The 17,856-nt window shown below is 41.0% G+C and overlaps 1 protein-coding gene across 1 annotated transcript in view; it reads right to left on the bottom strand.

Moving 5' to 3' along the window:
- Nucleotides 1-8,443: 8,443 nt before the first annotated feature.
- Nucleotides 8,444-17,856, bottom strand: part of LOC147615859 (uncharacterized protein ycf23-like) — a 66,400-nt gene continuing 56,987 nt past the window's right edge. Inside the window, exons 9-10 of the mRNA XM_086778469.1 lie at nucleotides 9,082-9,283; nucleotides 8,444-8,999 (exon numbers count right to left, since the gene is read on the bottom strand). Coding sequence (XP_086634595.1) covers nucleotides 9,152-9,283 — 132 coding nt within the window. The 3' untranslated portion in view covers nucleotides 8,444-8,999; nucleotides 9,082-9,151. The remainder of the gene's footprint in view (nucleotides 9,000-9,081; nucleotides 9,284-17,856) is intronic.

Here is a 17,856-nt window from a genome sequence, read left to right as displayed (position 1 = left end):
CTCCCTTATAAGTAATTAGATTATGGAAGTCCAAGGATTGGATTGGTAGAGCCTGCTGAGGACTTGACCACCCATTCCCATGTTAATTGTGCTTTCATGGGTTGCAATCCTTGGTGTAGATAATGCTTGTTATATGAAGCTGCAACTTTCCTAAACAAAGATCCTACTTCTTCCGAGTGTTCTCCTGCATATACCACACGATGTATACTATTACAAAGAGAGTGTACTAGAATGGGCATATAGGCTCAAAGCACAAAGTGTGAATGGAAACAAAAACACCACGCATACATACATGGAGTTGGATGCAACATAAGACACTAAAGAAACTGTAAATCTAAGGACTAAAAAATACATCCATATCCACTAAGGATATAGAATATATGCTATAATCGTTCTTACCTTAATCGCGCAAGTATGTCTCCTCCTGTATGGCTTGAATAATCAACACATTACAAACTCATTCCAAATTTCAGTAGTGGACATTAAGATAATTACCCATGAAATTCATGAGAAACTCATGAATAATGCAATTTTAAGATCAAAATCTTAGCAAACGAAGCACATAATACAATGCTTTATTACCAAGATTATACACTAGTTACAACAATCCAAGTGACAAATTAATTTGCTTCATTATGAGTTAAACAAAGAGATTCATAGTATAAAAAGTTAAATTAATCCTTAGATACAAATAATTAATGAAAACTCAAATCTAATCACACCAAAGGAAAGCAGAAGCAACCTATTTTCACACAACCTACATCACTATTTGTGATGAGAGATCAAGTGCAACAACTAAAATCGGAGGTAGCAAAAGAAAAAACATCCACTGAGCTCACATAGAAAATAGCCATGCTCGATGACCACCTCTCTAGATCTAATAGAACTATCATGTAGAAGAATCAGATTATCAATAATTGTAGTACTAATCTTGCAAAAAGATGCTCTAGGACAGATGAGATGCAAGTAGATAAAATGCAAAGACCAGGAGCAAGGCACTAATAATATGTTGATGCAACTATAGGTGAAGGATGACCAAATAAGGGCATTGGAGGAGGAAATGCTCAGAGATGCTCAGAAACAAGCCGAAGAGCCTTCCATGTGTTGCATTCTTGCTGTCGACACGAGGAAAGGAAGGCCACCTTAGAAATGTAGCTTTAATGCTCTCGGGCCTTCTCTGCTACGACAACCTAAGAAAAATTAGATATAGCTTGAGCCTTGCCTTCATTTGCCAAGGGATGACGCTAGATGAGCCACTCTCCGTACTATTACAATTTGCTTAATTATGCAAGCAGGTCTTCGAGGAGGGCATGGGAAAGAAGTGAGCCATAAAAACTTACAAAAAGCTACTGGATATGCCATGCCCAACATATGCACCTGCAATCTTTTCATTGTTATATCTCCATGTCCAAAGGTGACTTTCCATTTTCTTCGGAACAGAACATGTGGCTTATCCTCAAACAATCCTACAAGAAGAGGAAGGAAAAGTTGAAGATCTCCTTGAGGAGTTGCAACATTTGGGAAAGTGCAAAGGATTAGAAAAGTTAGATAGCTCCGAAGAGGGAGAAGGTGAGGATGAAAAGGGCAATGGAATGCAAAATGTTCAAGGGGGAAAAGAGCCTACAAAGAACAAGGACAAGGACAAGGAAGATCAACCATCAGGTGATCCAAGCCAAGAGCCATGGATAAAGAAAGACTCTAGGAGCCAGCCAGATAAGGATAATCAACCCAAGGAAGGCCATAGGATGGAAAGCTCTACATAGGAACTGCACAAGACTGGAGCATACATCAAGTAACCAAGTAAAGGGAAACTGCTTGTATAGCCTCAACACATTGAGTTTGAAGATCTGCCTTCTTTTATCAGCAAGCAAAGGAAGTAGCATAAGCTTGACACTTCCTCAATAAAACCACATTGAAGATCCCCCAACAGTTGTTCTCGTGGAAGAACCATGGCTGGAGCCCTCAATCCCTTATACACACTAATATATCGAAACATGAAGAAAGTGTGGGAGAGGAAAGCTCGGATGAGCAGAGTGAATTACATAAATCCAAAAGTTCGTCACCTCCACAAAATAAAAATTCAAAGGTATAACAATTTCATCTATACCACAGTTTGACATAGAGTGCAATCTCTGACCATGCCAGACATCTAAAAGCTGAGCTACCTGTGCTGCTGAAGGGAAGTGTTTGGAATCTAGATGGAGATGATGGAATGTAGACCACATAGAACGTGAGAGGACGAGCTACCCACAAGCTACAAAGGGAGAAATTTTTCGCAAGAAGCACAATGAAAAACCAACTGGTATGGTGATTCATATGATTTGTGAGAGACCAATACTATATGAACACATATACTACAAGAAGCCACCGACTCAGCAGTGAATAGATCCACAATAGATGGTGATCAAAACGATCTATTCATGGAGGACATACTTTGAGTGACAAGAGACCAATTCTTTTTTATCAACTTTTCGAAACTACCCTCTCCTCCGCTAGATGAAGAAATTACCGAGCACTGAATGCTGGAAGTCATGAGCATGTTCATGGGTGAATACAAAGATTCTAAGAATCTATACACGTCCAAGTCACTTGCAAAATATTCCCCACATTGTCAATTTGTCTGAGAGATTTCAATGAAGTAAAGAGCATCTTGGAGCGGCACTTATATCACGAAAGAGCGAAGTGTGTAAATTAGTCTTCGCCTTTGCCCCATCGACCTAACTACTCTGAGGCAAATTTACAGCTACTATGAGTGAGTTCGATATCTCCCGTATCATCACCAAAGGATGTTTGAAGAATGCTTAATGACATAATTTTCAGTTTAACATATTGAAGATTTTTCAACCTTTTTCTATTAATTTTCTTCTTCGACATAATGCCATACGTAACTTCTCTCCCATGTCACTCGTTGTGCAATGACGCTTCTAGGACCAAAGCTATCCTAGGCAAGGGAGGTTGTTACTCCTTTTCGTACACTCCATGTCCTAGCTTACATATTTCACATTGTATATGGCCAAAGATTCATTGTCGTAATGAAAACCGGCCATAAAAGGCTTGTACATGCTTTGTGCATTGAGTTAAGTGTGGGTAGGTTTGAACACACTTTTCATAATACAATCATCAATTGAGCTCAAGCTCCTTCCTTCTCGCATGTCTTGATCCTTTCCTAATTCTTACATGCTTCTGTGTATGTTGGTCATTAACTATGGAGTCTTGTTGAGTTGCTTGCTTATTCTTGCTTGTGAGATTAGGTAGATGTGGAGTATGATTAAGAGAGAGATGGAGTGAGAAAGGAAGCTTCTTAGCTTCTCCCTTATAAGCAATAAGATTATGGAAGTCCAAGGATTGGATTGGTAGAGTTTGAGGACTTGACCACCCATTCCCACGTTAATTGTGCTTTCATGGGTTGCAATCCTTGGTGTAGACAATGCTTGTTATGAAGCTGCAACTTTCCTAAACAAAGATCCTACTTCTTCTGAGTGTTCTCTTCCATATACCACACGTTGTATACTATTACAAAGAGAGTGTACTAGAATAATGCAATTTTAAGATCAAAATCTTAACAATGAAGCATATAATACAATGCTTGGATACCAAGATTATACACTAGTTACAACAATCCAAGTGACAAATTAATTTGCTTCATTATGAGTTAAACAAACAGATTCACAGTATTAAACAAACAGATTCACAGTATAAAAAGTTAAATTAATCCTTAGATACAAATAATTAATCGAAACACAAATCGAATCACACCAAAGGAAAGCACAAGCAACCTAATTTCAAATAACCTGCATCACTATTTGTGATTAGAGATCAAGTGCAACAACTAAAATCGGAGGTAGCAATAAAAGAAAAGATAACCACTAAGCTCACATAGAAAATAGCCATGCTCGATGACCACCTATCTAGATCTAATAAAACTATCTTGTAGAAGAATCAGATTATTAATAATTGTAGTACTGATCTAATAAAACTATCTTGTAGAAGAATCAGATTATTAATAATTGTAGTACTGATCTTGCAAAAAGATGCTCTAGGGTGGATGAGATGCAAGCAGATAAAATGCAAAGACCCTGGAGCAAGGCACTAATAATATGTTGATGTAGTTGTAGGTCAAGGATGACCAAATAAGGGCATTGTGGAGGAGGAAATGCTCAAAGACGCTTAGAAACAAGCCAAAGAGCCTTCCATGTCTTGCATTGTTGCCGTAGACAGCTATGAGGAAAGGAAGGCCACCTTAAAAAATGTAGCTTTAATGCTCTCGGGCCTTCTCTGCTACCACAACATGAAACTAATTAGATATAGCTTGAGCCTTGCCTTCATTTGCCAAGGGATGACGCTAGATGAGCCACTCTCCCTACTATTACAATTTGCTTGATTATGCAAGTAGATCTTCGAGGAGGGCATGGGAAAGAAGTGAGCCATAAAAACTTACAAAAAGCTATTGGATATGGCATGCCCAGCATATGCACCTACAAACGTTTTATTGTTATATCTCCGTGTCCAAAGGTAGCTTTGCATTTTCTTTGGAACAGAACATGTGGCGTATCCTTAAACAATTCTACAAGAAGAGGAAGGAGAAGTCGAAGATCTCCTTGAGGAATTGCAACATTTGGGAAAGTGCAATGGATTAGAAAAGTTAGATAGCTTTGAAGAGGTAGAAGGTTTCGATGAAAAAGGCAATGGAATGCAAAATGAGCAAGGGGAAAAAGAGCCTACAAAGGACAAGGACAAGGAAGATCAACCATCGGGTGATCCAAGCCAAGAGCCACGGATAAAGAAAGACTCTCGGAGCCAGCCAGATAAGCAGAATCAACCCAAAGAAGGCCATCGGATGGAAAGCTCTGCATAGGAATTGCACAAGACTGGAGCATACATCAAGTAACCAAGGAAAGGGGAACTGCTTGTATAGCCTCAACACATTGAGTTTGAATATCTACCTTCTTTTATCAGCAAGCGAAGGAAGTAGCATAAGCTTGACACTACCTCAGCAAAACCACATTGAAGATCCCCCAACAGCTGTTCTCGTGGAGGAACCATGGCCAGGGCCCTTAATCCCTTGTACACAACACTAATATCGGAACATGAAGAAAGTGTGGGAGAGGAAATCTCGGATGAGTAGAGTGAATTACTGATAAATCCAAAAGTCTGTCACCTCCACAAAACAAAAATTGAAAGGTATAACAGTTTCATCTATACCACAGTTTGACATAGAGTGCAGTCTCTAACCATGCCAGCCATCTAAAAGATGGAGCTACCTGCTGAAGGGAAGTGTTTGGAATCTAGATGGAGACGATGGAATGTAGACCACATAGAACGTGAGAGGGCAAGGTACCACAAGCTACAAAAGGAGAGATTTATCACAAGAAGCACATTGAAAAACCAACTAGTTCGGTGACTTATATGGTTTGTGAGAGACTGATATTATATGAACACATATATTGCAAGAAGCCACCGACCAAGCAATGAATAGATCCACAATACATGCTGATCAAAAGGAATTTATTCATGGAGGACATACTTTGAGTGACAAGCGACCAATTCTTTTTTATCAACTTTTCAAAGCTACCCTCTCCTCCGCTAGATGAAGCATTCACCAAGCACTAAATGCTGGAAGGCATGAGCATGTTCATGGGTGAATACAAAGATTCTAAGAATCTATACACATCCAAGTCCCCTGCAAAATATTCCCCACATTGTCAATTTGTCTGAAAGATTTCAATGAAGTAAAGAGCACCTTGGAGCGACACTTATATCACAAAAACGAAGTGTGTAAATTAGTCTTCGCCTTTGCCATCGACCCAACTCTGAGACAAATTTACAGCTACTATAAGTGAGTTCGATACCTCCTGTCTCATCACCAAAGGATGTTTGAAGAATGCTTAATGACATAATTTTCAGTTTAACATATTGAAGATTTTTCAACCTTTTTCTATTAATTTGCTTCTTCGACATTATGCCATACATAACTTATCGCCCTCATCGCTTGTTGTGCAATGAGGCTTCTAGGACCGAAGCTAGCCTAGGCAAGGGAGGTTGTTACTCCTTTTTGTACACTCCATGTCCTAGCTTACATATTTCAAATTGTATATGGCCAAAAGATCCATTGTCGTAATGAAAACCGGCCAGAAAAGGCTTGTACATGCTTTGAGCACTTTATTAAGTGCAGAAAGGTTTGAAGACACTTTTCATAATACAATCATCAATTGATCTCAAGCTCCTTCCTTCTCGCATATCTTGATCCTTTCCTAATTCTTACATGCTTCCGTGTATGTTGGTCATTAACTATGGAGTCTTGTTGAGTTGCTTGCTTATTTTTGCTTGTGATTAGGTAGATGTGGAGTATGATTAAGAGAGAGATGGAGTGAGAAAGGAAGCTTGTTAGCTTCTCCCTCATAAGCAATTAGATTATGGAAGTACAAGGATTGGATTCATAGAGCTTGAGGACTTGACCACCCACTCCCACGTTTAATGTGCTTTCACGCGTTGCAATCCTTGGTGTAGACAATGCTTGTTATGAAGCTACAACTTTCCTAAACGACGATCTTACTTCTTCGGAGTGTTCTCTTGCATATACCACACGTTGTATACTATTGCAAAGAGAGTGTACTAGAATGGGTCTGCAAGCTCTTGAAAGCATAGCTAGACCATGAATAGCATCAAAGCACAAAGTGTGAATGGAAGCAAAAACACCACGCATACATACATGGAGTTGGATGCAACGTAAGACACTAAAGAAGCTATAAATCTAAGGAGTCAAAATGCATCCATATCCAATAAGGATAGAGAATATATGCTATAATCGTTCTTACCTTAAGCCACAAGTATGTCTCCTCCTGTATGGCTTGAATAATCAACACATTACAAACTCATTCCGAATTTCAGTAGTGGACATTAAGATAATGACCCATGAAATTCATGACAAACTCATGAATAATGCAATTTTAAGATCAAAATCTTAACAACGAAGCACATAATACAATGCTTGGATACTAAGATTATACACTAGTTACAACAATCCAAGTGACAAATTAATTTGCTTGATTATGAGTTAAACAAAGAGATTCACAATATAAAAAGTTGCTTTCACGAGTTGCAATCCCTGGTGTAGACAATGCTTGTTATAAAGCTACAACTTTCCTAAACAAAGATCCTACTTCTTCCGAGTGTTCTCTTGCATACACCACATGTATACTATTACAAAGAGAGTGTACTAGAATGGGCCTTCAAACTCTTGAAAGCATAACTAGACCATGAATAGCATCAAAGCACAAAGTGTGAATGGAAACAAAAACACCACGCATACATACATGGAGTTGGATGCAACGTATGACACTAAAGAAGCTGTAACTCTAAAAGGACTAAAAAAAGCATCTATATCTACTAAGGATAGAGAATATATGCTATAATCGTTCTTACCTTAACCGCAAGTATGTCTCCTCCTGTATGGCTTGAATAATCAACACATTACAAACTCATTCTAAATTTCAATAGTGGACATTAAGATAATTACCCATGAAATTCTGAGAAACCCATGAATAATGCAATTTTAAGATCAAAATCTTAACAACAAAGCCCATAATACAATGCTTGGATATCAAGATTATACACTTACCGCAATCCAAGTGAAATTAATTTGCTTGGTTATGAGTTAAACAAAGAGATTCACAGTATAAAAAGTTAAATTAATCCTTAAATACAAATAATTAATCAAAACACGAATCTAATCACACCAAAGGAAAGCACAAGCAACCTAATTTAACATAACCTACATCACTATTTGTGATTAGAGATCGAAAAATAATAATTTAATAGCTCTATTCAATCCAAATTTAGGTTACAAGATCTAAGAGCTTGTAACCTAGAATTTTTTAATATCTCTATTCAGTCCAAATTTCGGTTACAAGATCACCAGGCATCTGTAGAAGCATGTAGGATTGCATGTGACCATACAGAAACAAAAATAATAGTAGAGTGTACCTTCTATCCATGATACACACACACACACACACACAGGTAGGGAACCCTCAATATATGTATCTATATATGTTTTGAACCCTAACAATACATACAAATGCCTAGACATGACCAAAAGAATGGGACCATACAGAAACAAAAACAAGAAATAGAGTACACACCAACAAACTATTGATGAGGCAATGTCGAAGAGATCATATAGAATACACAACAGGGCTAAAAGTAAAAACTACAGTTGATCACTAAAATATAAGGGCTGAACAAGAAAAGGTGATGACAAAACATGCTCCAAACATTCAGAAAGAGACGAAGTTAAGCAAATGTACCGAAATTACTAAAAATATAATAATGATCTAGGAGAACTATCATTTTTTTTGTAAATAATAATTCAGCTAGAAGTACTCAATTATTAAAAGGAACATCAGATCTTCTACAGAAATATCCTGAGAGCAAGAAGGGAAAAGTTGAAGTATCCCGAGGACACACCCCAGCATGTGCTTAATGTGTTAGAAGAAAAAAAAGTACAATGTGATAAGACATCAAGATTATGGAACTAGCTTTCATCGTCCACAGCTTTTTTTGCATTGAGGGGGGAGAGAGAGAGAGCAATGGTTCTAAGACAACAGTGGCATAACGCAGAAACTAGGGTCTAGGCCCATCAGAGGACACCATCCATAGATTTCAGCCCCTTCAAAACAACCAGCTAGATAAGAGTACATCTAGAGCAGACCACTCATAAGGGGGGGTGGGGGTGGGGGCAACCTTTCATCAGGTTGCTCCCTTGAGATCTTGTTTTAAATTTATCTATGCTATAAACAGTGTTGACACCCCAAAAAAGAATTCCAAGGAAAAAGACATTTACATTCGACTTGACATGTAAAGCATTGAAAATGTAACTATCACGTTGATGTTAGGCTTGTTATGTACGTTTCTGGAACAAGTGAAAATTTCCATTGTGCCTGCCAGAGGCTCCTTGATGCAAAGATCCAAGCTGTCCTGTTGCTGCCTCTTGATCACACCTGCAATGACATAAGCCTGATTTGAAAAACAGACATAGGATCACACTAACCATTAACATACATTGGAAAGGCAAAAATATACCTTGATGACCCTGGTGAAACAATTAGAACCAGAAAGACATTGTGTTAGTCCATTTTGGACCTCAAGGTAGCTACAAAGCTCCCATCGTAGAGACAGGCCGAACAGAAGATTGTGAGGGCAGGCCTAAAGCATTGGCAATACTCCGAACAGCTGCAATCATTGCTATTTGATTCTCCAGCTTGTTGATAGCCGAACCAACTCCCTGCAAGCACAGAGGGAACCTGTGACTACACAATAGTACACAGATAAAGAGCAAGTGCAAATAAAAATAGAGGAGTTTCGACATCAATAACAACTAGCCTTCCAGCAACAACATAGCATGGCTGCTAACAGCATAGAAAACCTACTTGCAGAGGGCTTGCTACCTAAAAAGATGACTGCAAGGAAGTACTCACAGTTTCAAAAACAAAGCTAACCATTGAATGTTGTCACCATTTTGCCAAACAAATGGTTCTCTCCAAGTCTTGTGCCATTTTATGGGAGCCACAACTTTTGTGCCACTCATATTGAGGCCAGTGTGTTGATCCGAGTGTCCAGAATCCCAGTTTTCATGCCCATTTTGTGGCTAGAGTGTGGATCCGAGCGTCCGGGATCCCAATACTGTCCCAAAAATATCACTGCTTTACATGTTCCATGACAGGGAGATTTCTTCATAACAATGTTACACATGCACACATGTTTGCATGTTTGAAACTGTTTTCGCGTGCACTTTTTTCGTGTGACTGCTTGATATGGATGTCCAATTCACAGGCGTAGGACACCTACCCATAAACCGTGTGAATGGCCAGAATTCTGACATGTTTTGTGGTGTGAATAAATAGGTGGTAAGTGCACCCCAAACATTTTGTTTTAATTTATTAAAATGCTTTGTAATGTTTATAACCTTTGCAAATTCACACGATAAAATTTGGGCGGACAATTTATTAAAGTGCACGGGACCCACGTTGGTGGGCACCTTGTTTGGGGACCCTAGTGACCATGGAGTGTGGGATAGACACCCACTTTGTGGGTAGTGACCTCCCAAGAGGAAAAGGGTGGGTGTGGAGTAAGCACTTTTCTCCCTCTGCACGCTCAACCCTAATAATAATGTCCAATGAAGTGTGGTCACACAATAACCCAATAGCTCTATCCACACTGGGCTGCTCATTGGGTGCCCGGACAATATTACAATGAATTGGCACAATAGCCCTCACAAACATATATCCACATCAGTCTCACGAGAGTGTGCTCATGACATCTCTTGCGGTGCAAATGATGCTCCACAGCTCCAACCTAGTACAGATCTTCTAGCGAACTCGCTCTCTGTTCCACACATTGGTCCGAACTCTAATAGAATGGCTACTAGACCTGCTGTCTCTGATAAGGTCTCAACTACCGCCTCCTTGAGAACTAGAACAAGGCTCTCTGCCTCTAGATAATCAGCTAGCATGTAGACACCACTCAGAATTGCTCATCACATCCTCAATGGATTTGGAAAGAAAATCCTGAAAGTCACTTGATGGCTGCTCCCTGTCCTCAGAAGCTGGAATTGACTCTAGGATAGGTTATCCTCCATCTGTTTGGATCACCTCCAAGCCTCGTAGTGTCTGCTCCTTGGGCTCATCCTCCAAAATCTGCTCCTTACATGGGAACTCTCTCACTGATACCACTTCCTCTTAAAAGCTTCCCTTCTCTTGAGCTTCATCTATAGATGGATTTACCACTCTATATGATGCCTTTCTTGCTTGAATCCCTCAGCTCGATAATCTCCTCACCCCTCTCTATCCTATATGGTTCCACTATGCTTGGTGGACCATGTTTTCTCCCAAGAAACCAAAGAGCTCTCCGACATTTGCCGAAACTTCAAGTTCTACACATGTGTAGCTGCCGCATATAAAGTGAACAAGTGGTCAAGGACTAGGCCAAGGTTTCATCCTTGCGTGATGGAAGGGTGAGTGTAGCCAATTGGATTGGGCAAGGAAGTCACATATACTGAGATATGTAAAACGTTGCCCTGTCTACCCCCAAGTCCTCAAACTGACTGCGGCCTATAGCACCCCCTTGGAGGTGCCCTTTTGACGTGTTTTGCTGCTATGGACGGTGTCGAATCCCCACCGGATCTCCTTGTGGAACACTCTTGGTACAAGACTCAAACCTGCAACAAACAAACAAACAAGAAGGGGGTGCAGGAATGACTCAGCTCCCAACCACGACAGCCGTGAGCAAGCCCACAAGACTTGGCTGTCCCCACTGAGCCACGAGCTGAGCTAACTAGATGGACGTACCGACCAATCTCTACCTCGTGACGTCCCATACCGCCACGAAGCTACCCTTGCGGGCCTCGAGACTGCTGCCGGCCTCGGCTGCATGCAACAGGTGCACGTTTGCACTAGATCCAGACTCCTGACCACAGAGCTCTCACAAATCACGCAAGACTCTATATCACTAATGACTAACCTTGGCCACCCTTTTATAGGCTCTTGGCCGGTCATCGGGCGTCCACACTTGGACGCCCGCCCGGCCATACTTGGGTGCCCGCCCGTTAGTCTATCCCTAACTCAGCTCGCCAATCAGCCTGCCTAGCTCCAAGCTTCCCCAAACCTCGAAGCTAGTCTTGTGTGCGTGTAGCACACGGTAGATACACACTGTGCACATGACATACTTCCCTTCCTCTAAGAGCTCACACCTCAGCTCACTAAAAAGCCAGGGTAATCCCTCTGAAGAGTATTTAATGTCTCCCATGTAGCGTCCTCCTCAACATGATCCTTCCACTTGATCTTGTATTCCGTGATAAGCGTATTATGCAATCTTCTTTCACGAAATCCAAGAATCTTTTCAAATTCGTGTGGAACAAATGTAATGTCCTCGACATCTATGATTTCTTGAGGAGTAACTAACTGGTTTGTTCCATCCAGTACTTCCTTAAGTCTAAGGACATGAAATACAGGACATGAGAAGACAAATCCAATTCATATGTGACTGAACCAATCCGTCGTGTAATACAAAATGGTCCACAGTATCTAGGAGATAATTTCGGAGATCGACTTGTCCGTAAAGTCTCAGAATCTTTCGGAACTCGCAAATACACCATTGTTCCTTCAGAGAACACTCTGGGTGAACGATATCTATTAGAATAAAATATGTCTCGGTCTTGAGCACTTCTAATAGATTCCTTCGCAACTTGTAACATTTCTTGCGTATCTTGCAAAAAATTACGTGCTGCATCATGTTGAAGTCTTGAGAATCTCACTATAACAGGTGATCTAGGTTGAAACCCATACATAAGCATGAAAGGACTAATAGCTGTACTCGTATGCTTAGTATTGTTATAGGAAAATAATCCTCCCATGAACTCTGTCTTTTGGATACATATGCTCGAAGCATATCCTCCAAATTCTGATACACTTTCAGTCTGGCCATCAGATTGAGGATGATTTGAGGAACTCAAATTCAAAGTTGTTTCCAACTTCTCAAAAACAAGTTTCCAAAAATCACTCATAAACTTAAGAGTCCCTATCACTGACTATGTCCTGCGGTAACCCATACAGTCTAAACAATTGCTCGATCAATTGCCGTGCTAATTGCGTAGCTATAATGGTCCTCCGGGTCGGTAAAAATCTAGCCATTTTTGTCCAGCGATCTACCACAACCCAAATAGAATCGTGGCCTTATGTGTTCTTGGCAATCCGGTAATAAAATCCATGGAAATACTTTCCCATTTATTACCTGGGATTTGTAAAGGATGCAATTATCCATCCTGTCTAAAGCGTTCAGCTTTATTTGCTTGACAAACTTGACACTTGAGAACATAATCTTCTACATACCCTTTCATCTTTGGCCAATAAAAAGTGCGTTTCACTAACGATAATGCCCTGTGTATCCCAGGGTGTCCAACAGAAGAGACGCCGTGACACTCCTTAAGAATCTTGGACCGAATGTCCGCGATCTGTGGTACACAAATTTTGTCATTACGGAATAGTAAACCATTCCGAATCATCCACTGGCCTCCTGCAGCCTGAATGATAGGCTGCTCAGTCATCGAGTCTTGGTCAATCAATGAGCTCCCATCCTGGATCTTCTGCCAAAATGGACCAAAATAACTATCAGTTCTGCAAAGCCCTCTCAATGACTAAAATAAGTCAGTAGAAATCTCGGTGAATGACAAAGTATTCACCTCTCTAATTCGACTAAGCGCATCTGCAACACTATTCATGGACCCTTTTCGATAACGAATCTCAAAATCAAAATCTTGCGTTAACTCAGCCCAACGAGCTTTCCTTCCTCTCAAATCATTCGCATCGCACACATACTTCATTGACTGATGATCAGTCAATACCACAAACTTCGAGCCATATAAATAATGTCTCCAAACCTTCAGAGCGTAAATCACAGCATAAAGCTCCTTCTTAAGTGTTGGCCAACAAGATTGAGTGTCGTCTAGCTTTTTACTTTCAAAAAAGCAACAGGTCTACCATCTTGAAGTAGAGCAGCTTCGATGGCATAGTCACTGGCATCAGTTTCAAGAACATAAGGCCGACTAGGATCGGGTAATGCTAAGATAGGTGCTTCCTTGACTTTATCTTTCAAAAGTCTGAAGGCCATATCCGGATCATTATTCCAAGTGATAGACTGATTTGACTTACGTCCACGACCTTTCAACAAGTCGGTCATCGATAGTGTGAGCTAAGAGTACTCCCGCACAGATTTCCGAAGAAAGACAATAAAACCGAGAAAAGAACGAAGTTGTTTCACTGTTTGCGGTATAGGCCAGTCGAGAACCTTCTCAACACGGTCATAGTCAATGCTCAATTCATCTCTAGTGATCTTGTGTCCCAAGTAAATGATGTCTGTCATGAAAAACTCACATTTACTTAATTTAGCATATAGTCGATTCTGTCTTAAAATAGATAAGACAATCGTAAGGTGTCTAACGTGATCCTCAAGAGTACGACTATATATCAAAATATCATCCAGAAACACAACTACAAATTTTCCCAAATGTTCACGAAAAAGATCGTTCATCATTTGCTAGAAAGTGGCTGGAGCATTGGTTAACCCAAAAGGTAATACGAGAAACTCGTAATGGCCATACCTAGTCCGAATCGACATGCCTTTCATGAATACGTATCTGGTGATAGCCAGTACGTAAATCTATCTTCGCGAAATATTTCGCTTCTGCTAACCGCTCAATTAAGTCATCCGATCTAGGAAGAGGATAACGGTTCTTAATTGTCAACTTGTTCAATCTCTTGTAATCTATACACATTCTCCAGGTGTGGTCCTTCTTTCTCCTAAGGTGATTTACTTGGACGGATCTGGCCCATCCTCAGATAATCTTCGAGTTGTTTAGCCAACTCATCTTCCTCAGCTTGGCTCATCCTGTAAGGTGGAATACTAATAGGATGAGCACCACGGATCAGGTCAATACGATGATCTACTACCGTTTCAGGTGGTAAGCTGGATGGCAGTTCCTTAGGAAATACATCGAAAGAGAGACATGTGGGGATAAGTCAACTCATCAAGTGTGAGTGTGTGACTCCCCTATCACACATGTATATTTGCACTAGTACACATAGTGCACTTAGTACATTAAAAGTACTAAGTGTACTATGTACTATAAAACACATGGGCTTGTACACACTATAAGGGTGGGCATAACGCCTTTACCCCAACAACCTCCCACTTAAAGGCAAAGTGCCCTTAAATGAAGGAAAAGAAAAAACAGCATGTACATGATAATATACAAGGCTATATCAAGGCTGAAACCAGCCTCATCCAATGCCCATCAAGTGTCTGCAATGAGCAAATCGCTCTGGAAGCAAACTCTTTGTCAACAGATCAACCGAGTTGTCATCCGTCTGAATCTTGACAAGCTGAATCTGCTTGTTCTCTATCACCTCTCTGATGAAGTGATACTTCACATCCACATGCTTCGTCTTTGCATGAAAGACAGGGTTCTTTGCCAACTGGATGGCACTCTGACTGTCACAATGTAACAATGGAATATCCCCTGTATAACCCAAATCAACCACTAACCGAGATAGCCATAATGCCTCCTTGCAAGCCTCTATGGCTGCAATATACTCGGCCTCTGTAGTAGATAAGGCAATGCACTTCTGCATCCTAGATATCCATGACACAGCACCTCCTGTGAATGTAAACACATAACCGGTAGTAGACTTCCGGTTATCTGGATGACCGGCATAATCCGAATCCGTGTAACCATGCACTAATGCATCCTGTTTGCCAAAGCATATGCACATATCCTGTGCGCCCTTCAGGTATCTCATGACACCTTTCACTGCTTCCCAATGCTTCTTGCCAGGGTTGGCCATGTATCTAGAAACTACTTCCACTGCAAATGCAATGTCCGGCCTAGTAGTAACCATGGCATACATGAGACTGCCACAAGCTGAAGCATACGGAATCTTGGCCATATCAGCCCTGCCACTATCTGACTGTGGGCTGTCCATAGCACTGAGTTTTACATATGGAGGCAAAGGAGTACTAGTCTTCTTCCCCCCATCCATATTGAACATGTGCAAAACTTTGCCAATGTATTCCTTCTGAGACAAATACAACACATGCTGATTTATGTCCCGAAGTATCCGCATACCCAAAATGTGATTTGCATCACCCAAATCCTTCATATCAAAGGTCTGATGCAGCCTCTTCTTCAAGGCATCCATCTCTTTACGAGATTTCCCGGCAATCAACATATCATCAACATACAAGATGAGGATCAATAGACTGCCATCCAAAGCTTTCTTGGTGTATAAGCAGTGATCTATGTCACTCCTCCTGAAATCCTGGGATTTCATGAATGTATCAAATTTATGATACCATTCCCTTGGTGCCTGTTTGAGCCCATAAAGACTCTTTTTCAGCTTTGCATACAAGCTTCTCCTTTCCATTCACTGCATAACCCACTGGCTGTTGCATATATATCTCCTCATGGAGATCACCGTGAAGAAAAGCAATCTTCACATCCATCTGAATCAAATCCAGATCATCATGAGCAACCAAAGCTAATACAACTCTAAGTGTGGTCATTTTGACCACTGGAGAGAAGATCTCATCAAAGTCCACACCATATTCTTGCTTGAAGCCCTTAGCCACTAACCTGGCTTTGTATCTTGGCTTTGCATCAGGTGCAACTTTGAGCCTGTAAACCCACTTGCATGGCAAAACGTTCTTGCCTGTAGGCAAATGCACCAACTTCCATGTTCCATTTTTGTGCAGAGAATCCATCTTTAACTTCATAGCACGCTCCCAAAGAGCCTTGTCTGCCCTCTGTAAAGCCTCCTTATAACATGAGGACTCCCCACAGTCAGTGAGCATCAAGTAGTCAACCCCTGGAACAAACCTGTCAGGGGGTCTGGAGGGTCTTGTGGACCTCCGTACCCAATGACCATCATTTGCAGGTTGCTGTCCAGCTTGCATATCATTTATTGGTGGCTCCTGTTCCATGCCATAAGGTTGAAAGATCATGCCCGGTATCTCTTCTAACTGTGGGATATCCATAGGGATATCTTCTGCCATATCTGGCTGTCCATTTGGACCATTTTCAGCACCATTTAAGGGCTGGTTTTGTTGCTGTAATGGCTAATTTACAGCCCTTAGTTGTTGTCCATGATGTCCATCATTATCAAAGATGACTCTGCCAGGCTCCTTATACATGCATGTTTCATCAAAAATGACATCATTGCTGCGTATTATCTTTCTATTCACTGGATCCCAAAGTCTATACCCCATTTCACCTCTGTCACCATATCCTAGTAGGAATATGCATTTGTGAGACTTAGGATCAAGTTTGGTGCATATTTCCCTGTGTATGTGCACGTACGCAACACAACCAAACACTCTCAAGTGCTTGTAGGACGGAGGCTTCCCTTTCCATACTTCCTCTGGCACTTTCCCACCAAGCCTCGTGTTAGGTGACCTGTTTATAAGATGAACGGCTGTCATAACAGTTTCAGCCCAAAAACCATGAGGTAACGCAGCATGTGACAACATAGAACGGACCTTCTCCTGAATGGTCCTGTTCATTCTCTCTGCTTCCAGAGAGTGTATCATGGACATATACTCTCCACCATTGTCGGAACGCAAAGCCTTCAGTGTTTTGCCAGTTTGATTCTCAACATGAGCAACAAACTTCTCAAACACTGAGAATGTATCACTCTTCAAACGAAGAGGATAAACCCACACCTTGCGTGTGGCATCATCAATAAAAGACACAAAATATTTTGCCCCTCCCAAAGAAAGCTGAGGCATCTCACATACATCTGTATGCACAAGCTCTAACTGAGCATCTTTCTGTCCAAGAGCTTTCTTGTGGGGGCACTGGAGTTGCCTGCCATATATACAATGCTCACAAAACTGAAAACTTGAGAACTTTAGAGAAGGCAAGTAACCAAAACGAGACAATTGTTCCATTCCTTTGACACTCATGTGTCCCAACCGGCTATGCCACATAGAGATTTCCGGCAACTCGGTTGCATTTACATTAACATGGTGACAAACACCAGCATGCATGAAGTAAAGAGTGTCCACCTTAGAGCCTCTGGCAACAACCAGTGAGCCCTTACTAATCTTCCACTTTCCACGACCAAATGTGGTAACATAATCAACATCATCAAGCTGTCCAGTAGAAAGCAGGTTCTTCTTGATCTCAGGCACATGCCTGACATCATGGAGCATAAGCTGTGAGCCATCTGAAAACACAAGCCTCACATCACCTCTGCCAAGAATCTTGCATGCATGGTTGTCACCCAAATAAACTACTCCTTCATTGCC

The sequence above is a fragment of the Cibotium barometz genome, chromosome 39 (genome assembly GCF_041138505.1).
Source record: "Cibotium barometz isolate CiBa-2024 chromosome 39, ASM4113850v1, whole genome shotgun sequence".
NCBI classification, from domain to species: domain Eukaryota; kingdom Viridiplantae; phylum Streptophyta; class Polypodiopsida; order Cyatheales; family Cibotiaceae; genus Cibotium; species Cibotium barometz.
Note: the sequence above shows the minus strand (reverse complement) of the source record. Positions and strands in the feature narration are given on the sequence as shown.